Source organism: Diospyros lotus, chromosome 11 (genome assembly GCF_014633365.1).
Source record: "Diospyros lotus cultivar Yz01 chromosome 11, ASM1463336v1, whole genome shotgun sequence".
In the NCBI taxonomy this organism is placed as follows: Eukaryota; Viridiplantae; Streptophyta; class Magnoliopsida; order Ericales; family Ebenaceae; genus Diospyros; species Diospyros lotus.
The window spans coordinates 8827840-8854436 of NC_068348.1; the positions used below are offsets into that span (position 1 = coordinate 8827840).

The 26597-nt window shown below is 34.1% G+C and overlaps 1 protein-coding gene across 3 annotated transcripts in view; it reads right to left on the reverse strand.

Annotated features, from left to right (window-relative positions):
- The window catches only part of LOC127813677 (nuclear pore complex protein NUP98A), a 36708-nt gene extending 18323 nt beyond the window's left edge, over positions 1-18385 (reverse strand). Inside the window, exons 1-13 of one of the 3 annotated variants that reach the window (XM_052354778.1) lie at positions 18192-18385; positions 17946-18040; positions 17693-17750; positions 16687-16989; positions 12865-13413; positions 12499-12726; positions 11724-12370; positions 10250-10337; positions 10092-10152; positions 9675-9813; positions 9331-9447; positions 8934-9111; positions 8344-8403 (exon numbers count right to left, since the gene is read on the reverse strand). In XM_052354778.1, the coding sequence (XP_052210738.1) occupies positions 8344-8403; positions 8934-9111; positions 9331-9447; positions 9675-9813; positions 10092-10152; positions 10250-10337; positions 11724-12370; positions 12499-12726; positions 12865-13413; positions 16687-16989; positions 17693-17711 (2389 nt within the window). In that variant the 5' untranslated portion in view covers positions 17712-17750; positions 17946-18040; positions 18192-18385. Of the gene's footprint in view, positions 1-8343; positions 8404-8933; positions 9112-9330; positions 9448-9674; positions 9814-10091; positions 10153-10249; positions 10338-11723; positions 12371-12498; positions 12727-12864; positions 13414-16686; positions 16990-17692; positions 17751-17945; positions 18106-18191 lie in introns of all 3 variants that reach the window. The other 2 variants (XM_052354777.1, XM_052354780.1) reach the window with 2 other exon arrangements.
- Positions 18386-26597: the final 8212 nt, after the last annotated feature.

The following is a 26597-nucleotide window of genomic DNA, read 5'->3' on the forward strand; positions in this document are numbered from 1 at the left end:
GAAGAGAGAGAGAATTCAGAATTTCTGTATATTTTCATATATCCTCCGTAGGAAGGGATCAGCTGTATTTATAGTTGATCCTAACCTCCCCCATGTGCGGGTAACCGCTTACATGTGCTGGGAGTGTACAAGCTACCAGGTACAACAACAAACTTAGTACAACCCCATATAGCATACTTTGCTCATATACTACTTTCCCCCTCTATTACACTCTAATTACAGTATCTTCCCCCTACTTCGTTAGTACATGACAAGGACGATTTTGAGATTATTTAAAACGCAGAATTAGTTAATCTTAATTAGGATTTAAAACCTATAAATTATTTAAAATTTAATTTAAATTGATTTAAAGACTTTTAAATTGCATCTTTTAGTATTTTTTCATACAAAGCTTTTAACTTTTGTGATGTTTATATGGAGGTTGTTAAAATATGATGGGATGTGCTTTGCTAAAATTTACAAATATGTAACTTGTTTTAATATTTTTTTAGTTAGTATATGTTAAATTTTTTAATTTTCTTGATAACATGCTTATGAATATGTTATTAAGAGTTGGGATTTACTTTATACCATATTCTTTAACTAGTACATATTTTTCTTTTCTTTTTTTTGTTTTAGTCATCATGCGCCTAGCATCCACCAAGCGCGCAGCTCACCTTATGCCTCGGGCTCCAACACCCTTTGCATCATATTGTGCCTTGGGCCTTAATAACATTGATCAAAGCCTTGAAAGCTCTTCAAGATTCACCAACTAAAACCTTAAGTGATTTGCAATTGTAAGTATATATTCCATTTGAGTTGTTGCTTCGCGATTTATGGTGCTTTAGTTTTCAAATTTGGTCTTTGAGATTTATTGTGCTTTAGTTTTCATATTTGGTCCAAGTAGCTGTATATCCTTATATAAACCATCATTTGTGTTATTAGCTTTCTAAGGCTTGAACAAATCTAGGAGATTGTAAGCAAGTTTCTAAGATGAATTTATTAGAAAATTCAATGGATTAGTCATACTGGAACATAATGCAGGTTTGCCTTGTAGAATGGACATATGTGTGTCAGGACCCTAGTCCTAACTGATGCTTCCTTAGAAGATAAAACTGGAAATTGAGGGAGAAATAACAAGAATTAAGGGGGAAACAGACAGAGTATTAGCGAGAATAGACTGAAATTAAAGAGAACTGACAGAAATGAGAGGTTAAAGAGAATAATAGGGGAAAAATAAACAGAATTGAGGGAGGACAGAGAAACTTCAATAAATTCTTCATAACTCATAACATGATATGCACTGTGGGGCTACATGTTTATATAGAAAGCTAACTAACAATTATTTGTGGCAGTTACAATACCCTCCACTACCAATAACTGCTCATAAATCACTCCACTACCTCCTCACTTTCCATAACTATAAATTAATTATAAATAATACCCCATTACTCCTAGAACATAACTATAAAAATACTACAACTGAATAAAAATACTACAACTACCCCTAATTAACTAGCGGGTCATGACATTCCCTCCCCCCTTAAAAGATTTATTGTCCCCAAGAAATCTTAGCTTCTGGCCTCACTACTTCACCCAATCCCTACTTTTACTATCTAATTCATCCTTCTTAGACTGCAAGGTGCAGGATCCTTAATGGTGCCTAAACAATCGGCCAAATCTGATACCAATCGAGGACGAATGTTAACTTCTTTTTCCTCCACCTTGCTAACTCTATCTAGTAAATCCTCCATTACTATCTGCCAAGCTCTTGAATTAGGGCTGGCAATTCGATAATTCTGATTGTAGAATGAGAGAGAAAATCAAAGAGATAAAGAGGGAGGAAGTTTATTTATTCAATCAATCAATAAAATCCTCCTAAGTGTCGTAGGTCTATTATTAAGAGGACCTCTAGCCATACAACGATTTCCTCTAACCGCTTAACAGTCTGATTTAGCTGTTACAACTTTCCTTCCCACCTTCAAACCTCCTAACCTCCCCAACAGTCTATAAAAGGTAAGTAATTACAAGTTTATCCACAAGGTCGTAACACTATCTTTGCATTGACCTCGTGTAATAGAGGGGTACCCATTCTGTCAAGAATAGCAGGCTTGAAATCTTCAAGATTCAAAGTTGATGTAATCGTAACCTTCTCCAGTAGCACAACATCTTTTGTTGTCTGCTTGCTGGCGTACCCCAAGGGTCCATCTTCAACCGATATCTCTTCCAATGGTGTTGCAATGATTTTTCCCTCAACTGCCATTCCTTTCTTGGCATCCAATTCAGGATGTTCCTCAACTTCTTGTAAGTTAGAAATCCGAGGAAGGACCCCAGCGCCTGCTTGAATCGATTCTACAGTAGAACTTGAAAGAAATTCTATTGGTAGACTGACCTAAAACCTCTTTGAAATCATAATCATTAAGTTGTCCAACTTTTTATTTAACTCTTCCTTGAATACTTTCTCCAGCGATCGAATTCTCTCAAGAATTTCTTCAGCCATCTGTACAGTCCAAATTCTTCAAAATCTACTGTGTATCACTGCTGCAATAACTACCTTGTTCTGATCGAAATTCAACTGATAGGAACCTTTAATCACAGCTGAGAAACCATTGCTCTAATACCAAAGGTCAGGACCCTAGTCCTAAATGATGCTTCCTTAGAAGATAGAACTGGAAATTGAGGGAGAAATAGTAAGAATTGAGAGGGAAACAGATAGAGTATTAGGGAGAACAGGCCGAAATTAGGGAGAACTAACAAAAATGAGGGGAAAATTAGAGAGAATAATAGGGGAAAAATAGACATAATTGAGGGAGAACAGAGAGACTTCAATAAATTCTTGGTAACTCATAACATGATCTGCACTATGGGGTTACAGGTTTATATAGAAAGCTAACTAACAATTATTTGTGGCAATTACAATATCCTCCACTACCAATAACTGCTCATAAATCACTCCACTACCTCCTCACTTTCCATATTGTAAATAATATCCAATTACTCCAAAAACATAACTGTAAAAATATTGCAACTGAATAAAAATACTACAACTGCCCCTAATTAACTAGCAGATCGTGACAATGTGACACCCCAAATTTTTCTAGAATTCCAGAAGGAATTCATTTAAAGAAGATATTTACCCAAAATTCTAAAAAATGACAATTCTTCTCTTGAAAATGGAAATGTGTATACACAGATACATGTGTGTGGAAATGGGAGTGCCACATATCCCTTTTTCATGAAAGAAAGATAGAGGGTGCATTTAATGTAAGGGTAATGCATTAAATGAATGTAAGGAATCCTAACTAAAATCCTAAATTTCAGACAACGAGAAATTAGGGAATGACAAGGAAGGTAGGGGGCTAGGTAACGGAAGAGGTAAGGACGGTGAGCAGATAGCAAAGGAAAAAATTAGTATAAAAGAAGAGATGGCCTTTTCTTTTCACTCATTCTTTGGCACTCTCAAGGAAAGGAGTAATGAAAGAGAACCAATGCAGAGGAGAAAGGAAGAAGAGGGAAAGACTAGAGAAAGAGCTCAAGCTTGAGGTAAGGGATCATTGTTATGTTCTAAGATGCATAACATACGAATATTGCTATACTGTGCTATTCTGCTAAGCATGAAATTTGTTTATTTGTCGTTGCATCAAACAAAGATAGTTTATTTACATTTTCATGAAACTAATGGCCAAAGATTTGGACACAAGGGTCAAGTACACCTTTTTTCATGGGATAACACCAAATACATCCAGACTCGTCTTGCAAGTGAGAAACATAGTGAAAGTTTAAAACTTCGTTACCAATCTCTAATCATTAGGAGTGTCAAAGTGTTGTCATTCATGTTATGTCATCGCATAAATCATGCACGAAAAATGTTTCCTAATCCTCGCACATTCAAACGTACTCAGGTGAAGTTGGGTTGTCCAAGAGCAAGGAAAAGCTCTCTGAGTGAAACTTTGGAGTATAATGATTTAGTGTTTATAATTATTTTTGTGTGCTCAAACTCTATTCAAGTGTTCAACATAAACCCCCGAGACCTTGTAAATAAAGAACTAAACCCATCAGGGATGATACAAAACTTTTGTGCTTTAATGGAAACAATACTATTAAATTTGTTTTTAAGTTCCTTGTTGAAATTTGTATTAAAGGTTACTAATATATTGTATAGTAGCATAATTGTGAATGGCACTCGAAGCGAGATAGTTAAATAGTTTGGCTAACATTTGAAGTGCATCGAACCGGGCCTAGGTCAAGAAAGTTTAAGGGAGGAAAACATAGGTACGCACTTAGCAAAGAGCCAAAGATCAAGCTCGAGGAAAGGTTGAAGCCTAAGCTCAACAAAGAGTTGAAGATCAAACTCGACAAAAGATCAAAGTTTGAGCTCAACAAAGAACCGAAAGCTCAACAAAGAGCCAAAGATCGAGCTCAACACTAGGCCAAAATCCAAGTTCAACAAAAGGTTGAGGATCGAGCTTAGCAAGAAACTATAGTCTAAACTTAGTAGGAACCAAAGTTCAAGTTTAACCGAAGAGCGAGGTCCCATGCCACAAAGATTTTAAAAGTAAGAGCCAATATTCACTATAAAGTTGGGGCTCTACAACATTTCTAATAGAACTTTCAAGGCTGAAAGGAAGGTTCAAAGTGACCTTGAGACTCCAACCCCAGTGACCTTCGAAGGAAGATGGAAAGCTTCACCCCCAATATTGAAGGAGCTTGGGTTGCGAGTAAGTGGGACTAGAGTTATTAAAGGCGCACCTTTAGCACTTGAAATGCTCCCAAGCGAGCACAAACCAGCCACGAGCGCCTAAGCCCACCTGGCCCTCAAGAGTAGAATTGGGCTTAGGCACGCCTAGCTTTTTTTTAAAAAACTATTTTTCGGGTTTATATTTACCATTTATTACTTTATTTCTTTTTTTACTATTTAGGATTTATATTTATTGTTGTAAATTTTTTGAAAATTAACTATGTATAATAGAATCCTAATGGAAAAAGGAAACTTTTCCAATTATTACTAAATACTAAACAAACAATAAATCAAAAGAAAAGAAAACAACATAAGAGCCGACAGCCATTAAAAAAAAAAAAAAAGGAAAACTGAACTTGATGAAAATGGGGAGGGAGATGATGTGGAAGAAGAGGATATTGGAGATAATGCTTCTAATGATGAAAATATGGAAATGTTTGATCTTTATGATAAGGATGATTTTTAGATTATTTAAAATGCATAATTAGTTAATCTTAATTAGGATTTAAGATCTATAAATTATTTAAGATTTAATTTAAGTTGACTTAAAGACATATAAATTGCATCTCTTGGCATTTTTTATTGTTCTTTTCTTTTCATTATATATGCCATCAATAGAATTTAAAATTTCTTACAAAGTTTTTAATTGTTTTTATGCTTACATGCAGGTTACTCAAATATGATGGGATATGCTTTGGTAAAATTTATAGGTATTTAACTTGTTTTAATATTTTTTTTAGTTAGTATATGTTGAATTTTTTAATTTTCCTAATAACATGCTTGTGAATATGTTATTAGCAGTTAGGACCTATTTTATACCTTATTCTTCAACTAGGACATATTTTCTTTTTCTTTTTTTTAGTCAACATGCGCCTAGTATTCACCAGGCATGCACCTCACCTTACGCCTTGCACCTCAAGCTCCAACACTCTTTGTACCTTAGTGCGCCTTGGGCCTTTAATAACATTGAGTGGAACTCTTACCCTTGAGCAAATATTCAAGGTTCGATCCAATGCTTGGCAAGAATGGATTGAATTTCGCCCACAAGAATTGGGAGGAATAGGCTAACCGAAAAACAAGAATGTAGGGAATCTCTAGGGTAGTGAGAAGGAAATTCATTGCCAAGACATTAGGTACTTAAAAGTCAGCTATCAAGGAGGTAAGAAAAAAAGAATAATGTATTAAATTTCAAATATTCATAAAACCAGAAATTAGGCAATAAATAACATCTTGGAAAAGGGCCATGGGTTAACAACATAGGTTGCTGGACCACTATAAATTTTTTGTGCTTATTTTTGTTATTTTTGGTTCTCAAATATCTAATGATCTTGAAAACTTCATAGTAGCATCCAAATTGCAAATAAGTTGAAGAAAATTATTGGCAGGAAAAACTCCATTAAAATTAAATAGACTCGACTCACAACCCCCCCCCCCCCCCCCCCCCTCTCGAGTCTAACCACAAGTAGGGGGGCAAATAACCATTGCCTTTATAAACAAAATAAGTATTGGGTTTGATGTCATGATGCATACGATGTCAATATATCCAATGTTTGCCAAAGAGGATCGTCCAATATCCAGAATCATGTAATTGCAAAAGCTTTATAATTAAGCTACCACCCACGATAAATTTGACTGGGCATTGAGTTGTCACTAGTATCTTTCTCTTTTTAAGCCACTAAATTTTGTAAAGGTGGGAATGTGTTTCAGGGGGTAACATTAGTTATTGTATCATTTAAAATGACCTACTCCATCATCCCTCTAGCAACAACCAAATCACAAACTTTAGCACCACAAGAACACATGAGAAAAATGCTATGCTATCTCAATCGTCCTATTCTTTGGTTGTCTCTATAACTCTTCAAACCAATGACTACCCTTACATTGGATACATATCGACTTCATGAACATCTCAAGACTCTTATTCTCTCAAAACCCTAAATATTTAACGTCACTACATGTAAAGAAGAGAGAGTGGGCTTTCTTTTACACTAAGTGGGTTGGCTTTCTATTTTGGTAAATGGGTTGGAAATCTTTTTAACTGAAAGAGTGAACTTTCAATTAGATTTCAAAACCGGCTAGTATGTTTTTCTTTCTATGATTCAAATGAGAATATATAAAACTTTTTAATTCTAAAAAAATGTAAATTCAATACAATTTAAATTTCAAATACAAAGTGAACAGTCATTAAAATTTGATAACTTTTAGATGTGAACATATATTACTTTTGTATAAACTAAGAGTATGAATTATGGATTTAAACTATGAGAACATATGTTTATGAATCTCACTAGTCTTGTTTCATGTGTACTAAACATAGTAGAACCTGAAGTGGCAAACCAAAGAAGCCCACTCCCCCTGTACTATGCTCTGGCCAAAATAGTGTATGATATCTTCATACCATGTTCCACAGACCAAGTAACTATGCTTCTGACCCTACTACATGCAAGTGAATAGCTCCTATCACTCCAATAGGTGCAAGAGATGGATCAAACCCATTAACAGGCCTTAGACTGCTTAGCCTCATTGAAGATGTAAGAATGTTTCTAAAATAATGGTGAATCTAAGCATTATACCAACGTATGTTATCGACATGCATCCACCATGCTTTCAATAATGAATTCTGTCTGCCCTTTCTTTTAGATACTCAGATATGGTCTAGACACCTAGGGTATTCCTAGGTCCAAAAATTCAATAAACAAGAACCATGTTGCATATTTGAAAAGTGCAAAAATATAATAACAAAACAGATTATGCCAATGGACCATCCCTAATTTAGATTTGTTAAGCCCACACACTTCCAAGCAATTCCTAGATAAAGGTTCTAAAAATAGATCTTGCTGATTCTTTATTCACATCTCTTTCATTTATTATATAGAATGTAAAACAATTTGTTACTAGTTTGATATGACAAGAAAAACAAATAATTCTTTTTGAAATTTTTCATTAAGAAATAGCTATTGTTTTCCATCCATGCAAAAAAATATATATTTCTTTTTTTCATATATATTTCTTATAGTAGAATAGATAACACGCCAGTACCCATGCCTTATGTCCCACCAGTGCTTCTTGGTTTTCTACATTTTGCATTTAAATGACAGCACAAGTCCTCAAGTGATTTGACCAAACCAAGTTTCCTGCAGTTTAACTCATTCCAATTCACAAAAAGCCAATCAATTTGGTATCCAGATAATCTACACGTGCATGCTGGTCTCTGTTAACCCTAAAGGAGAAAGGACTGCTATGCAATTATTCAAATTGTTTTTTTAATTCATAATTGATATTCACTTTATTTATTTTTTACCCCATTGTGTGGTTTAATTTATTTAAGTGATGGCTACATGATCCTGTGACAGAAAGGTGTGTTCTAGAAAAGCCCAGAAATGAGCAGGACACTTTTTGATGGGCATAGAACACACATTTATAAGTGCCCAACAGTGCCAGTGTCTGACAAGATAGACCATGTTCATAGAAGCCTCTGTGCTACTTAGAAAATGACCCATTAGGCCCATAAGGATAAGACTCAAACCATTTCCAGAAAGGAAGAGCAAAGAAAAAAAGAAAAAGAAAGTCAGCTATGACTAGAAAATTAATATATTACTTTAGATTATGAACAATGGATAACTTACTATCTTTATCCGCTGTATTGGAGCCATTAAAGGAGGGAGAACCAGCTTCATGAAATTTACCTGAATGAGAGCAGTGCATAAATATTTTATGGCTAAATTGGACAGGGAAACAGATGACTTTCAATGTGAAATGAAATTGGTACTCTTCTATTCCTGTAAGAGGAGTGTAATGAGCATTTTGTTTGTTTTTGGTGAGGCTGGGCAAAGCCATAAAAGACAAAGTTTAGATAAATCAATTATTGATCTTTTGAAAAATATAAATGCAAACTCAGATACCAACCACCTATTTCTTTAAGATTGGCTCCAGGACCTAGGAAAATATGGAATGGACAAAGTGACACTCTTAAGTTAAAAAAATAAAAAATCCAAAAGCCAACCACACTGCTAATTCAAATCCACCTAGTAACTCAATCAAGTAACAAGATAGTCAAAACAAATATCAAGCCAATACAGATACCAACTACAAGATAATAACTAACAAAGCTGAATTACTAACCACCCACCCTAATCCAAACTCTGTTCATTTTTCATTCCACTAATACCTACTCATAGAGCATTCAAGCATGCCAACTGTAAATATAACATATTACCATTTTCATATGTTGGGGCAGATGTCTCCTTCAAATGAAGTAATTTATCGGCACTTGTTCTTGGAGGCCATTGTTCTAAGGGGCGAATAACAAGAGCTCGGGGGTTCTCCCTGGGAATGAAAAGAGCATCTGCCTTAGGCGTGCTGGGTGTCTCTTCATCATCCGTAAAAAAAGCCACCTGCACATCAAAATTAAGCAATGAATTGTGGGAACAAGCTTCTACTTTGAGATTTGTAGAGTTGATTTTTTATTTTTATTTTGATTTGGGGAAGGAGGAATAGGAAATATAGACCTAGACAAGAAGTCAATATCCAACAAAGAACCAACAGAGAAATCAACATAAAATATCCAAGTGAGAATTCAGATACTAAGCTTCATCATGAGAATTAATCAACACCTTTGGACCATCATTTTTGGGATGATATTTCCTTGCAGGCAACCTAATCCTTCTTTGAGAAAGATGTCGAGAAGTCAACAAAGATGATATTCTTACAGGAGCAGGCTTGTCCACAACCTGATTAAGAAACAACAACATGACATGCAAATGATAAATCACATGTTATATCCACTATCCTTTCTTTATAGATCTAGTATTCTTGTTCTATAGAAAAGAATCTTATAATAGCATTAGTTAATAAAATTGTTAGTATGACTAAAAATATTATACAAAATCAAACAACTGATTCCTATTTGCTGCTGTAGTTTCATTTTTTTTCACTAGACAGCACATATCATGCTTACAGGCATGCTAGAAATTCCATATTGTACAGAAGGTGCAGTTCCCAGACGACCAATTGACATCTGAGGCATTGTGGGTAGAGTTCCAAAAGGATTTGTTACAGGTAGTGGCTGCGCAACCATAGAGCTCTGAGTAGCAGGCCTGTTACAAGTATCAGAAGCCAATTTAATTACAAGGGCAAAGGGGGCTCAGAATAGACTGACAGACAAATTAAGCAGATATTTTCGAGGTGGTCACATAAGCACCAAGACAAGGCCAGACTAAAAAGTTAATGACAAAAATAACGGGTAATGTTGCCCACTCACACACTGCATGCCTAATGCACATAACAATCTTATTTGCATAATGCATGAAATAAACAAGGTTTCCTGTGTCTCCCAAATGAGCTTATGCGCATGCAGGAAAGGAATGGAACTTACGATTGTCCAAATGCAGCCTGACCAAAGATGCCTGGTGTGCCTCCAAAACCACTTGCGCCAGCTAGATTAAAGTCCAAAGGAGGAAGATCAGAAAAGGTCAGCTGTGAAAAATGTCATGATTTGCAAAATGGAAGTAAAAGACCAAATACACCACGGACCAGCTTGTGCCTGGCCAAAGCTGCCAAACCCAAAAGAACCTGTTGTCTGAGCAGGTTGAGCAGACTGAAAAGGTGTGGAAAGTGATGGCTGGAAAAGAAAAAGAAATTATAGTGAACTAACAACTGCAAACTTTATAGAAATCATAAAGATTAGCACACGAGGAAATAAAATTCTTAACAGAAATGAGAATGAAATGTCCACATCCTAAAAGTTCAAGCTAGTGTTAGAAATTTCATTCCCAAGGACATTTTAACCATTTTCATTGAACATAGGTTACACAATGGACCATGACAACAGCAACAACATGCCAACCCTTTATCCCACCATGTGGAGTCAGCTAGATGAACTATAACTTTCCATTAATTTTTATATTACGGGCTGATCTTCTATAAGACCCATATACTTAATATCAAACCTAAGTGTCACCACCAAGTTTTTATTGGTCTTCTTCCACCTCTTTTGCTAAATATTTGTTCCATTTCATGTACTCTCCTCACAAGAGCCTCTATGAGTATTAGTCTTGTTTTCAAATGACCAAACCATCTTAACACCATCTCATGCATCTTATCTTCAACAGGAGTCACCCCAGCCTTAAAACAAATAATCTCATTTGTAAATTTATCTTTTCTTGTATAACCACACATCCAGCTTAGCATCCTCATCTTGGTTACTCATATTTTGCATATCTTGGTGTTTTTTCTACCCAGCATTTTTTGTCATACAACAAAACCAGTCTTATACTTGTACTATAAAATTTTCCTTCTAGTTTTGATGTTTAAGAAATTTTTAAAACACAAGCATCAAGGATGTGAACATTTACTAGCACATGCACAAGCAAAGCATTATAGTTTTTTCCTGAAACATGTAATAGATACTGCAGTTAAGATCTAATCACTTGAAGATATAAAATCTCCCCAAGAAGAAAGACACAACTTTTCAAATCCAAACACAACATCCCCGTGGAAGATTCCAATGTATCAAGGGAAAGGATGATTGAAAACTATATTCAAAAGTAGCTCAATGAGGGCACAGGCTCTGACAAAATTGGTGTGACTTCTTCACTTATCCATAATTGATACACTGCCCTTTTTGTTTATGGTTGTTCCAAAACTAGATGGGTGTACTTTTTTAAGGAATAACCAGAGGTTTTTCAGTCTTGAAAACATTCTAGGCTTAGTTTTCTACCTTCTGTAGCCTTCATCTGTACAATTGATGTTCATAGAGAATTTTGTAAGTAATTCAACTGGCTTTATTGTTCACCTAGCAAATGAGTTTCAACTGACTTGGCAATGAGATTTGTTACATGCTCCATCAATGTTTATTTTTTCTTAGTAAGAATTCAGAGGAACATGGCAAGAATCAGTAAGAGCAAATGATGTAGCATCCAATCAATATTTCACAACTCAGCAGGCCCAGATCTCAAACTCAATCAGGATGCTTTCACAAACTAAGAGAATAAAAAGTGTTACTTACAGTTGTTTGACCAAATCCCATAGGATTGCTTGTAGATAGCAGTGATGGTGTGCTTGAGAACAAGTTGCCCCCAAACCCAGTAGTCGGTGTACTAAATAAGCTTGATTGACCAAAACCTGGGGCACTCTGTCCAAAAGTGGATCCAGTCTGTCCAAAAACTGAACTTGTCTGTCCAAGTGAAGGTGTAGTTGACTGGAACAGTGGAGACGATTGAGTGTTAGCAAAACTTAAGCCAGAACCAAATGCTGGAGCTGTTCCTGGAGCTGAAGTAGAACCAAAAACTGATGTTGAAGACCCAAAAGCAGATGAGCTTGATGAACCAAAAAGTGAAGGCGAGGTATTGGCTCCAAAACCAGGGGTTGATGCACCAAATATAGAAGTTGTTGCAGATGAAGTTGACCCAAAAGGGTTGGATGTAGATGAAGTACCAAAAGGTGAAGACGCGAAGGCAGGAGTGGACGAAGGTCCAAAGGCCGTGTTGCCAAAAGTTGGAGTTTTGGGGGCAAATGGGTTGGAAGATGTTGAGGATGAAAATAGGTTGGCTGATGACTGGCCAAATGCCGATGATGAAGCAAATGGATTTGACGGTGTACTAGAAGCACCAAATCCAATTGCACTAGCAACCTGACCAGCAGGAGCTGGTCCACCTGAAATTAAATTACATATAATCAATCACACAACTGCAGAAACAACAGGCATAAGGAAAGTTTGGGTTTTAACAAACACAAGTTTTTCTTCTAAAAAACTCAGGAAAGAAGAGGAAGGGAGATAATACCTTTATCACCCAACTGGTAGTCTTCCCATCTCAGTTCTTCGTGGCTTTTATCTTTGTATACTGGCATGGCTGATATAGACTCCAGCTTTCCAGCAGGCTGTGTACCACTGCCACTATCAACTTCGGCCGTTGGTGTATAAGCAGCCACCCTACTTCCCCCCCGTTGACCCCCAAAAGCAGATTGCCCAAAACCAGAGCTACCAAATGTTGGAGTTGGAGTCTGGGCTCCTGCATGGAATTCATGATGAAAAAATGTTTCAACACAAGATCATAATTTAAAAGTCAGTGATTTCTACAGAAGTACCCTTTATTCTAACATGTCAAGCTCTTTCAAAAGTCCATAAAGTGCAACAAGAAATAACTCACCAAATGGAGAACTCTGTGCTCCAAAGGGGGATGAAGCGGCACCAAATGGGCTGCTTCCAAATGCTGAAGTAGATTGTCCAAATGCAGGACTGGAACCAAAACTAAAGGATGGAGCACTAGAAGCACCTAAGGCAGGAGTACTAGAAGCACCAAAGGCAGGAGTACTTGAAGCACCGAAGGCAGGGGTGCTTGATGCACCAAAGGCAGGGGTGCTTGGTGCACCAAATGCTGGAGTGCTTGAAGCCCCAAATGAACCCCCAGATCCAAATAAAGGGGCACTTGAGACACCAAATGCAGAGCCCGTGCTACCAAATGTTGGCGTTGTTGTTGAACCAAAAGCTGGAGTGCTTGCAGCACCAAAAGCTGGGGTGCTAGAAGCACCAAATGTTGGTTGGCTTGATGCACCAAAAGGTGAGGAAGAACCAAACAGACTGCTCCCAAATGCTGGCTGTGATTGCTGGAATGTGCTTCCAAATGGACTTGTTTGGGTGGGGGTGGCATTAGACCCAAAACCGCCAAAAACAGACTTTTGCCCAAAGAGAGAAGAACCTATATTATCATAGCAAAAAACATGTAATCAATCTAAAATAAATGTCATGGACTAATATGGTGAAAAAGGGGCATGCTAACATCACTAAATATAACTATTGGAATTAAAATTTAAATTAAAAACCAACCAGTCAGAATTAATCTATTTACCTATATTAGAAGTGGCATGTATCAACTCAATCTCATTCCCCTTGCGGCCTTGCCTACCAAATTTATATTCAAACACTCATCCACAATTATTCATTACACTACCATTTGTATCCCAACTATACTTGAAGCAATTTGAACCATGTGGTGCCAAAACTAACAACTCAAGCTGCACCATGTTCAATACAACATTACTGGATGCACAATCTTCATGATTCAGACCACACCCATTATTGAGAATTCATGTACTTATACACATGCACACACTTGAGAAAAAGATTGAGAAAAAAGTTCATGTTTGTTTTAAATAGCTTCAACAATGAAAGCTATTTGTACAATACCAGTTCTTATTTCTATTATTACCATGGTTCACAAGGACACAAACAAAAGGTTGTCTTTGTAGGTTTATCATCCAATAAAGGTAAATGCAATAGGGCTTTGAACAGGTCTTGAAAGAAAAGGTACTTACTGGGCATGATTTTGAATTATCTTACATACATCATTACTTCTTAATACACTCCATGACTTCCTGCAATTTTGGACCTCTTAGTGGCTGCCACACCTCAGCCTCAAGAAGGGTCAGGATGGCCCCTTGCAACTCCCACTGAAGATTCAGGTCAGACATGGACCCCAAAGAAGACTCCTGCTGCCAACGACATGGATGCCACCAGCCAACAATCAAGTCACTCGCAACTTGAACTCAACATCTCTGATTGAGCATCCCACTCCCTGAGCTACTACTCTTCTGCAGTCTGGAATCCCCAAGCATTGGGTAACTCCGCTGCCAAAACCTAGGTCAGGAGCAGCTCTATGAGCCATAGCACAAGACCCACAGGGAATTGCAGAATGCAGGTTAGTATGGAGAATGTCAATACATAGGTTCCTTGACTCTGGGAGAAATAAACTGTTTGCCCCACATTATATCCTCTGAAAGAAGGTGCTATACATAGGTCAGAAAAGACAAGAAAGGAACACTTAGACGGAGAACTAGTTAAATCTGTGCATTTCCTAAGTCCTGGATCCCACTTGTCTAGATCAAACAGTTGTGAGACTACTTAACAACAAAACTCTCACGAAAGCAGTGAAATCAATCTTCCAGTTCAAAAGGCAAGCCTTGAGGCACAAGAGGTTCTACAAAATGGAAAGGTTCCTAAATAACTTTTTAAGAAGCTCAAGGTATTCAATTGACATTATGATTAAATAACTTATGTACGAGTAAAACCAGCTGCTTTTACCTCCAAAATCACAAGGAGTACAATGAGTTCATTAAGAAACAAAAAGGATGCCATAAACCATGCAAACAAATTTTCACACTATCTCCAAATAAAATAAAAATAAGGTGAGAAGTCAAAAGAAATATATTTTTTATCAAGTTTTTTGCCCTCTTCTTGGAACTTAGTGACACTATGCTACTTGTTACGGTCATAGACATAGTTATGAATACCATTCCATGGTGGCTGGAATCGGCCAAATTTCGGTACTTCAACACCCAAATACTGCTCTGGTTAACTTACTAGATGATATTAGAGGCAACAGCCAGTATCCTCCCATATTGGCATACCAGCTGGTACCATCCCACTACTTATTTTATTTTTTATAGGAAAAAGTTTTTAATTGTTCCCTTTAGATTTGATTCTTGATTCTACCACTAATGGTAAAAATTAATCTTACAAATAATTTCTGTGAATTCTAATGTATTATGGAATTTTTTTGAAAGATGAGACTCTAATAGTTTAAGAGGTAAAACAAAATATCTCATAAAATTTAATAATCTTATGTTTCTAGAATATCAATTTTTATTAAAAAAATTATTATTTTCATACGTATTAATTTATATATAGCAACATATCCAAAATTGTACCCAATATTGTCTAGTGTCGTACTGTACAATGACAAATCCAGTAGCTTGTCTAGTACTGTATTCACAGCTATTGTCATGGATATGGATGTAAATGAATGGCAAGCTAGAATCCATGTAGTCAAACCCACCTACTGATAATAATGCTTGGTTATTTGTTATTTGTTTTTGTGTTGTAGCAACACTAAGCTTCTTAGTTAGTCTCACATGATTAACATCTCTCCAAAAAATTGGCAATTTGAAGTAGAAATAAATTAATGTGGCAATAGGTCCTAGCAGCATATTTTAAATCAAGCTTCCAGATCAATGGCCCAAGTAATCATACTAAAAGAATGTTGTGCAAAATGACTACTTTTATTTCTCCATGCCAGCTTAAGTTTGGAATCCTAGAGAACATTGATTGTAATCCTAGATTCAAAAAAATGGTTATCATGCTCTAGTATCGAAGGAGCTATAGAACTTAATGTCCAAAAGAACAAAGAAACATCTGTGATTTAGCATACACAGTTATAATCTGAATTTCTAGTTAGAAAGGTCAGTTTACATGTCTAGGATCAATTGCTCAAAACAAGAGAGATTATTAAGAATGTTACTCATAGTATAGAAGCAGGATGATTAAAGTGAAGATGCATCTAATTTTTTTATGTGATCGTAAAATCCCTTCAGACCAGAAAGGAAAATTTATCTAACGGTTAAAGTTATCTGTTCAAGACAAAAAGTGTGAGATACAATTAAAATAGTTGGATGTATGAGCAAAAGACTAAAGGATGTCTTGATGGAAGAAGTTCGTAGCAAAAAGGTAGATGAAAATAAAAATAAAAAAAGGAAAAAAATAACTTGCAGAAAAACCCTTAACCTTAGGCATGGTTTTATAGAAGATATGGCCATGAATAGAGATTAGTGAAAAGCTACAATTCAAGCAGCTGATTTCAGATAGTGGGTTTTAGGCTCATGATTGTTGATATTGTGTTGTTATTGTTGTTGTAGTAGTTATAACTGGCATTTCATTGCCAAAAGATATTAGGCAGGAAGATATGGACCAAACCTAGCATATACTTTGTTGACGAAGTGTTATTATTTCTGTTAGGAGTTATAACTGGTATATTGCAGAAAGATTACATTGTTGACATATTTCAAAAGCAAATATAGACCAAACATTGCAAATACTGATTAATCATACATTAAATTAAGTAAACTGACAAGGGGCATGGGGTAACTAATCAACTTGTAGATTACAAGAATTGCTAACATTCTTATAATGTACTTACCGCCAAATGATGATGAGGAACTACCAAAAGCAGGAGTTGATGAAGCTCCGAACCCAGGTGTAGTACTTCCAAAAGCAGGAGATGATGAAGTGCCAAAAGTTGGTGTGGAGGTCAAAGGTGAAGAAGATTGGGCTGCACCAAATACACCAGTTGAAGTGCCACCAAAAATGGAACCTCCTGTCTGTGAACCAAAAGGTGTTGTAGCACCAAAGGGTTTGGGAGCAAAAGGGTTGTTGCTTGCATTATTAGCTTGCCCAAAAACTGGTTGAGACCCAAATGGGCTGTTAGATGATTGCCCAAAAGCTGTTAAGTGGACCAGATATATTAGTACAAAGAAAAAACAAATAAGAGGAAGCAATTATCTATTGGTAAACCTTCCTATATGTTTAAGGAAATAAAGAGACAGTAGAGAAAAAGCCATGGAATGGACAATACATGGATAAACATCAATATGCATGGGCATTCACTGCCAGTTTATTTTTAACTTCATTATTTATTTGTAATAGAAGATCTAGTAAAACATAAGTGAATGTAAGTCATTCCAACACCACTTAGATACTGGGAATTGAGGTACTCCTCAACCTTCCCCCTCCCAAGGAAAACTAATTGAGCATTTTGATGCTTGAAAATCTACCAAACTCGACTGAAATCCCAATGAACAAGCTTATAGTTAGAAATAAGCGTCCTATAGTTCAATGGGTTGAATCAAGTATCAATGTGACACCAGCACACTGAGCACCTACTCAAGTATAAGTGAGTGCAGCCTTTGAGCATCATTTGCATGAACAAACCTCTCCTCATAACCAAGAAAAACCAAAAGCGTCTAAACCAAAGAGAATAGTAATGAATAAGTGAAAGTAGGATATCCATACAACATGCTGATAGTAATTGGAAAAAAAAAAACACAAATCTTTGATAAATAACTAGATAAATAAAAAATAAAAAGTAATTCATCCGCGCGCTGTGCGTGCGTGTGCGGGAGAGAGAGAGAATGGGAAAAACTTACGGTTAGTTGACCCAAACATTGTTCCCTGCAAGTTCTCTACGGGAAACAGGCTCTCGGTCTGAAATCGAATAGACATTAGAACAACAAACAAGTAGAAAATCCAAAATAAATAATAAATGATGCCGTACATATCTATATATAAGATTCTTGAATAGGAAAATCAAATTAAAAGACATCCAAGGAAATCAAGGTGAAAAAAGAAACGATTCCTTCTTTAACTCTTTAACAGTTTGTTCCATAAATTATCACCTACCAGAATGAGCACAGGGTCCTTCGGCAAGATTCCGTTGAGGTCTTCAAAACTATGGGAGGGTAAACCTTAGGTATCCCAAGAGCAATTTACAGAACCTACACAGTAACAGCGCGAAGAAAGAATGGGCTAGGGTTTCCAAACCAACTGGATGTAAATAAATCTGCAGAAAACGAGAGAGATGGATAGAGCGACATGAATGAGAAAATCAAGAAACGGAAGAGAACTGGAGATTAGGGTTAGGGTTACCAATTTTGACGGCAACTGGCTGGCTGGGAGAGACAAACAGATTCGATACCGCGTTCCTCTCGATCTGTCCTTCCACCGGAAAAGGGTTCGGCCGTTGCTGCGCGTCTTTCTCCGCCTCTTCCACTACCACCAACGCAGGTGAGAGATGAGAGAAGCTTTTAGAGAAATGGAGATGATCAAGGTCGGTGCGTAAGGAGTCTCTACGGTCTATAGAGATGAACGGGATCAACGCCTCGTGTGGGCCGGACCTGTAAATGGGCCTGTGGGCTCTACTGTGGGGCCGGGAAAGGGTTGCCGAATCGATACCCGACCCGATTGTAAGAACAATTTTTAATATTTTAAGCAATGGGAGGGTTGAATGGGAATTTTGGGCTTATTCCATTGCATAAGCAATTGTAATGGAAATTGAAAGGTAAAAAATAAACTTATGAATATTTTATGAAAGGGTTTGATTTGAAAATATATATTTCATAACATAAAACAAAATGCAGTAGTTCAATATAAATTCATATGCATTAATATTTTTTTATAAAAATTAATTTTGACAATTTTAAATTACAAAATATATAAAAATGTGACTGCATTTGAAAAGATGAATAAAAGAAACTGTTTGCTGGTAGCAAGAAAATTAAGTTTTTTTTTTAAATTTTAATCTTCAAATCTCACAAAAAATGTATGCATTCAAAAAGTAAATATGAAAATTGTGATGTTGAAAACGAACTTTTATACTTGCAATGAAAAATTAAATTGTCATGCTTGAACCGAATAAGCTGAATTCAAATATATAAACATTGTATAGTAGGTGAAAAATATCATCATCAAAACACATGAAGCAATTCACAGGACGCAACAATTTTTGTGGTTCGACCAACCAGTTTAGTCCACTACTTTATCTCATAACTAGAGATTTAAAACATTCGTTAAGAAATTAGCTTTTAAGGGATAAACTACTCTCATACATAGTTTTTACAAATTTTACTGAAAATTTCATTTTTCACAGGTTAAGTAAAAATCCCAATTTTTATAGGAACAGATGAAATCTCCACTTTTACAAGTGCAACGATAACTTCCACTTTTAATAAGCTAATTAATAACATCAATTTTTCAAAACTCAACTGAAACTTATGTTTTTAACACGTTAAGTAATAACATTTGCTTTTAAGGACAAAACAACAACAATACATGTCTTTTAAGAGCTAAGGTAAAACCTTTACAATTACTTGTTGGAAGAAAAAATACAAAGGAAGTTCACAATAAGGAATTCGCTCAAGGAATAAGAATCAAAGCTCACGAGGGTTAATACAAGAATGAGTGAAAGGGATAGAAATTTAAGCACTCCACTCTTCTTGATCTTTGCTAGTTTGAATAAGGTAGATATAAGGCTCAACCAGACCTTGATTAAGGAGAAGTAAACATGTGATCGTCAAAACAAAACACTCAAGCAACATTTGGCTTGAAAATAAATTGAGCTTTGCTAGACCATAGCTCAATTTAGTTCAACATTATTTTATGTAGCTAGGACAATAGTAGCTCGAACTTGTGTAGCTCATGGCCTTTCATAGATGACTGTGAGTCTTTGAATTTGAGCATTGATAATCTGGACACTTAATAGCACTTGATATTGACTACTTAACACTCACATTAGATACACATTTAAGTATATGTTGAAGATAAAAAATATTTTTGCACAATATATATAAGCATATTTATCATTCTATTATATGAGAACGTAATCAAACCACTTAAAATAAACAAATAAAGATCAAACGGTCGAAACTGTCATCTTTGAGTAACGGTTAGTTAACGGCTATAAAATTCAATTTCAACTTGCCGCCACTCAATTGATAAAAAGAAGTATTTGAGTGAATTAGCCTAATATGGGAATGAAGGTCTGCTCGAGTTTGATTGAACTTAAGTCCACTTGAATGGACAAATCTCTCAGTTGATTACTTCATGAAATACAAAAAGCCATTCTTTGTCAATTCAAATGTATTCAATCGAGACCAAAAATATACTTGAATGTAATGACACTAGTCAAATATGGAACAACTATCATTCAACTAGACAAATAAGCACCATAAGAAATATTTGAACAAGAATTTCCAATAAGTCTATTGAGCATTTCGCCACTCGAATACTCAATACCAACTAGTCAACTTAAGATTGAGACACAAAAACCTGTTATCTATTTCTTTCAAAGTATTCAATTGATGGTAACACCTATTCAATTGAAATAAGGATACTTGAATGAGCACAAGTATTAGTTGATAACTATCAAAAAACTAAGACTTTGATGCATCTTGACCAATTTATCATTCAATTGGTACATTCCCTATTCAATTGGATAGTAGAATAAGCTATTGATAAGTTTTATCAGTCAATTGATATTTTTCATTATTTGATTGATTAGCTCAACTCTTAAAAGATAAATCAAATATAGATTACAATATTATCTTTAAGGATTTTCATTCAAGTTAGACATTAAACGCTCAAATACATGGTTAATGTCTTATTCTAATTTTGATACTAAGTCTAAACATATCCAATGCTTGAACCAAGTCATGATCAATAACAAATAAAGGCATATTAATGATAGCTTTTACTCATATATTAGGTATAATACATTCGATTGAAACTCAAGACTTAATCGATAACAACTAAAAACCAAAGCCTAGATAATATATATCATTCAACTCAACAGAAAGGCTAAATGAGATGTTCAATTTAGGCTCAAACACCTGTCCATTCAAATATTGACATATGATTACTCAAGTGTTATTGCGGAAAAAAAAATTAAAACCATCTTTCCAATCACTTTCACTTGAATACTTAAAAGGCTCCATTAGAGTAGAAATATAAGATATTCATAGAATTTTTCTTAATGATAATAAGTTGAGTACAACACTTATTATTCAATTAGAAGATTTCTTTTTATAGATTCAAATAAAAAATATTCTATTTAGCACATACATCAAATCACAACATATAAAACAAAAATGCAATAACTTGAGCAACACCATATTCATTCATATTTACCAAAATAAATACACAAATAAGTCAAATGGCTTACCTATCATTCAATTGAAATAGAATATATTTGATCTCCAAAAGGAATCATACACAAAGTAACACTATAGAATAATGTTGCCACATACTTTATGCACTTAGAATATCTCTAAAGAGAGACATAATAATAGATAAATCATATCAAGGTTTCTTGAGTTTATTCACAAGGTATCCTCAGCATATTAACATATTCTCAAGAAATGTAAGAACATACTTTACTTTAAGTTTTGAATAAAATAATCATAGTCAAAACACTCAAAGAACAAACTCAACATTTTAAAATTTTTATAAACTATTAAATATTTTGAAGATTGAGAATAATTTAAGTTACCATATATAAATAAAGTTACTCTAAATTGCTCTTTTTCTTCTTCAATATGCAATGATTATATAGAATTTATGAACTTTTCTACTTTAAATCTATTATTATTACATTAAATATATAAAAACTAGATTTAATGTGTGAAGTCCCGTTAAACTTTACTTGTCGCTAAAATCCACTCTAATATCTTATTTAAAAAATAAAAAATAATTATGTTAACAAGATCTAAACTTTTGTCCTCTTTAAAAATATTTTCTAGTGCTTGGATAACAAAAAGGGAGGAAAATAATTTCTAAGAAAAAATATTTTACATAAAAATGTAAAAGAATGACTTAGGTAAAAAAAATTTAGTGAGTTATTTTCAGTTGGTCTCTCAAAACAAAGATTTTTTTTTTTTTGCTTTAATTTAAAAAATTGGGTAAATTGACTGCATGCTCTATGAATTTAGCATTTATAATCCAGACACCACCTAAACTTTCTATTTTATTAAATAGACTCTTGAACTATCTCGAATTGTTATGACACTACCACTACTACTAACAATGTTAAGTAAATTGATTATATATTCTCTGAACTTTTTTATTTTTTTACTAAATTATTCTTTTAACTTTCTAAAATTGGTTAAAACAATCCACCCATAAGAACCAACACCAATTATGCTAAATTAAACAGAGATTAGGAATTAACTTAAAATAGTTTAATTAATGTAATTTTTCATAGAAGACAATGAGTTATCTACTTTCAAAAAGTTCAAGATGTGTATAGTCAATTTATTTAACTCCATTACTAGCGAAATGATTGTCATAGATAATTTGAAAAATTTTAGATTGCGTTCTCTTTACTGTTTTCAAGTCATTTTTAGTCTTCAGTTTTCTAAAATATTGAAAACGCATTCTCTTTACTATTTCTAAAAATGCATTTTTGAAAACAAAAAAAAAATTGTAAAGAAAACTAAAAACAACAAAAAGTTATTTTGAGTATTTTCATCCAAAACAAACTCAAAACTCAAAACTCAAAACATATTTATTTATTCATATTTTATTATTGTAATGGAAAAATATTATAAAATTCATTAACTTTAAAATGTATATATTTTTTAATAATATATTAATATTAAATATTTATAATTTACTTAATAATCAAATTTATTGAATAAAATATCATTAAAAAAATATTTTCAAAATTTCAAAGAGAACGCGTTTTCTAATTTTCTATTGTGAAAAATAGTTTTTCAAAATGACAAAGAGAACGTGTTTTCAATTTTCTAAAAACTGATTACCAAAACAGAAAACTGAAAATGAATTCAAAACTCAAAACTAAAAATTGAAAAGCAAAGAGAACGCAGCCTTAAGAACCTATTTTGCAAAAGTTAAAGTTCAGGGGTGGATGGTTAATTTATCCTAAAAATTTTTACAAACTCACCTTTGATAATAGCACATCAACATAAGCCTCAACATCAGAAAAAATGGAGTTCTTCAGGATGATTTGATGCATGGAAACGGCTTGAAGACGTTGTTTCTGTGTTTTCGAATCGTTTTCCAATTCGAAAATGCCAAAGATGACCCAAAAATTTTTCGGGTTGTTTCTATAATTTGTGAAACGTTTTGGAGGGTGTTTCGAAAAATACAAAAATTGTAGGAAATGCGTTTTCGACGATGCCCAACGTTAGCGCTAGTGAGCATGCAAACAAAGTCACTTCCATGGTTGGAATTGGAAATCTACTACTAACCACAAACGAAACAACTTTCAACGACGCAAACACCAACGATGATGCCAAACAGGTCATTACGATTCCCAAGTATAGTCCAATTGACAACCTCTACCCATCACAAACATCGTAGACACCTACAACGATATAAGTTTAATTGAAATCAGACATATAATGCATAATTTGTTTGTTTCTTTCTTTTATTTAGGTTTTACATACATAGGATGACGACCGATCAAAAGAGAAAGAGGAGAGGAATGTCGAAGAGTGAGATCCAGAAATCACATCTAGAAATCGTAGTTGGTGAGGTGAGAAGAAATTAAGGAAAGTTATGTTATTTAGATAAATATTTATTAGAAATGTATTTTTGTTTTTTCCTTGAAAACTTGTTAATGATATATTTTGTGAATGACCACTTACAATATTGTAACATACATATGGGCCCAAACCTTCAACTCTCGTTGCCAAGGGAATGTCAAATATTTTCAACACATGCCATCTTTTACCAAATTGGCTGAGGTTCTAGATTGATTTTTTTTTTTTTAAGAATTTAATATTTGAATATGAAGTAATAATATCATTTTTCTACAAAGACAAAGTGATGGTATAATATATAACTCTAAACAATCTTGTAGTTCAATTTGGGTTGGGTTTAACTGTAAGAACCCGCTCCTGGAAGTCCCTTAAACACAGAAGTTTCGAGAGAAAGGTCTCACGGAAATAGATACAAATGCAGACTTAAAAAACATCTCTAAAGAGCTTTTCATTTATATACACAATAGAAGCCGAAGTCATATAGTGCACAATCTTTAATGACAACGTTAGGGCTCACATGCCTGCATATCCCACAAAAACACCATGTCTAGCATAACAAGACAATATTCTTCCTGAATTCAAAACAAGACAAAACGCCTAAGAATCTTCTAGTTAGGGTGCCTTTGTACACAACATCTATCATAGGAAAAGCTAAGCTTGGCTGAACCCACCCTCGACTGCCTTTCCACTCTTACCTAGAATGATGTAAAGCAAGCACTACAAGAAAAATGGGTTTTAACGACGGGAAAATCAGTCGTTGAAAGTTGATTTTCAGTCGTTAAAAAGTTGTAACGACAGGAAAATTCCTGTCGTCGATCGTCGTTATTGCCTCCGAGGATAAAAGTCTTTAATGACGGGAATAATAAACCCGTCATTAATTGTATTAACGATCGTATGATTCCCATCGTTAAAAATAATTATTAACTACCAAATTATAATCTAATAATGACAATATTTCCCGTCGTTAATAGTCTAAACAATTAGCGACCGTATGATTCCTGTTGTTAAAAATAACTTTTTAGTTATCAAAACACAAACCAATAACGACAATATTTCCTCTCGTTAATAATGTGAACAATTAGTGACGGTATGATTCTTATCGTTAAAAAAATATATTTTTTTTCTTTTTTTTAATAGTATGAAAACAATTGCTAGTTATCAATGACAAAAACATCATGTTTTGATATAAACCACCAAACCTATATATCATTATCCATATCAAATTGGAATAAAACTCATAAAATTAAATATGTCATTTAAATAACACCAAAGTAATCATTATCCGTTAATATTTACACACCAAAAGTAGTATATATATATATATATAAGTGTTAATTTCCAACAAATTACACCAAAAAATATGTTCAACTAAAAATAACACTTTGACAATTATATATACTATTAAAAAATGTACACCAAAAAAGATATTCAACTAAAAATAACACTTTAACAATCATATATACTATTAAAAATGTACAACAAAACAATATATATAGTCATAAAACTGTTCATGTAGTCCAAGACAGAAGTTGCTTCCTTTAGAGTCCTGTTGTCTCATTGGCCTAAAAAAAAATAAAAATAAAACATGAAATTTGAGTCAAAGAAGTGTTCATGTTTTCTTTATAAAAGGTTAGAAATAGAATTAACAAAGCCCGTAATGTCTCCATCACAAACTACATAACATACAACCACTAAAATGCACCAAAACATAACAAAATTTGACAAACACACTCTAAATTTTGTAATTGATGCTCTATGTACAAGACTTAAATACTCACAAACTTCTAAGTAAAAAAAATTACACTTACAAGGATAACAATTATTGTAATATAATTTCTAAAAAAGCAAAATCTACAACATTCCCACTGTGTTCATAAGTCCTTTGTTATATAAATTTGTCATATTTGAAACAATATATATCAATAACTTTCACATTAATATCTTGTTGAAAGTTTATGTAAAATGATGTTGCTGTACAAATTTTCCAAGAATTGGTCCATAATAAAACTATTGCATAATTTCATGAATATTTAACAAAAAATATACTATCCTAATTAACATGTGTACTTATTGCACTTCAACTATAATCAAAGAACTCTTTGCATCTGTATAATAAACTATCCTAATGGTTTTGAGAGCAATCTGCTAGAGGCGCCAACTATAATCAAAGAACTGAGATGATATATACCAAAAGAACATAAATTTAAAACTTGTAGTGCAAATGATAATGATTAAAGATGAACTACATAATAAACTTGTATCTCTAGCATATATATCTTGTTGGATAATTCAGGTCCGAACACATGCATGGTGCCAGAAACTCCATAGGCTAATATGTATAGGAATATTATGCCCAAATATTTTGAAATTAACACTATAACAATCATGAGAATATTATGTCCTAAATTTTGAGATTCATTATATTCATTGCACATGCATCAAAGATAAGCGTACAAATTTTGAACTAAGACATTAATAGTTAGAATGTTGGAATTATTAATAATTATAACAAGATGAAAATTTGCCACACCATAGAATACCTGCCTACATCACAACTTGATGGTAAATTCTATGAGAAGCTGCACAAATATATGAAAAGGGAAAATATAGAATTAAACTTAACAGAAATGTGGCAAAGGCCCATGCCAACAGAAATTTAAGAATAAAGGAGAACATTCAACTCCCAAAAATGAAAATCTGCATCAAACTTGTTCATCAAGTTTAACACTTTCTAAACGTATAGGAAAAGGAAAATCCATCTTTTAAGATTAGCAGCTCCAAAAAATCATATTTTATAAACAGATGCACAATCTCATCCACTCCATCTGTTGCCAATCATATCAATGCCTTAATCATTTTCATTGTTTCAAGCAATCAAAGTATATAAACTAAAAGGTTGCCATGCCAACCTTTACAAACAAGAGACTGACATTAATGGTACCCCAATTTGAGAAAGATGAAATGTTGACAGAATTAAGAAAGATTGATAGATCAC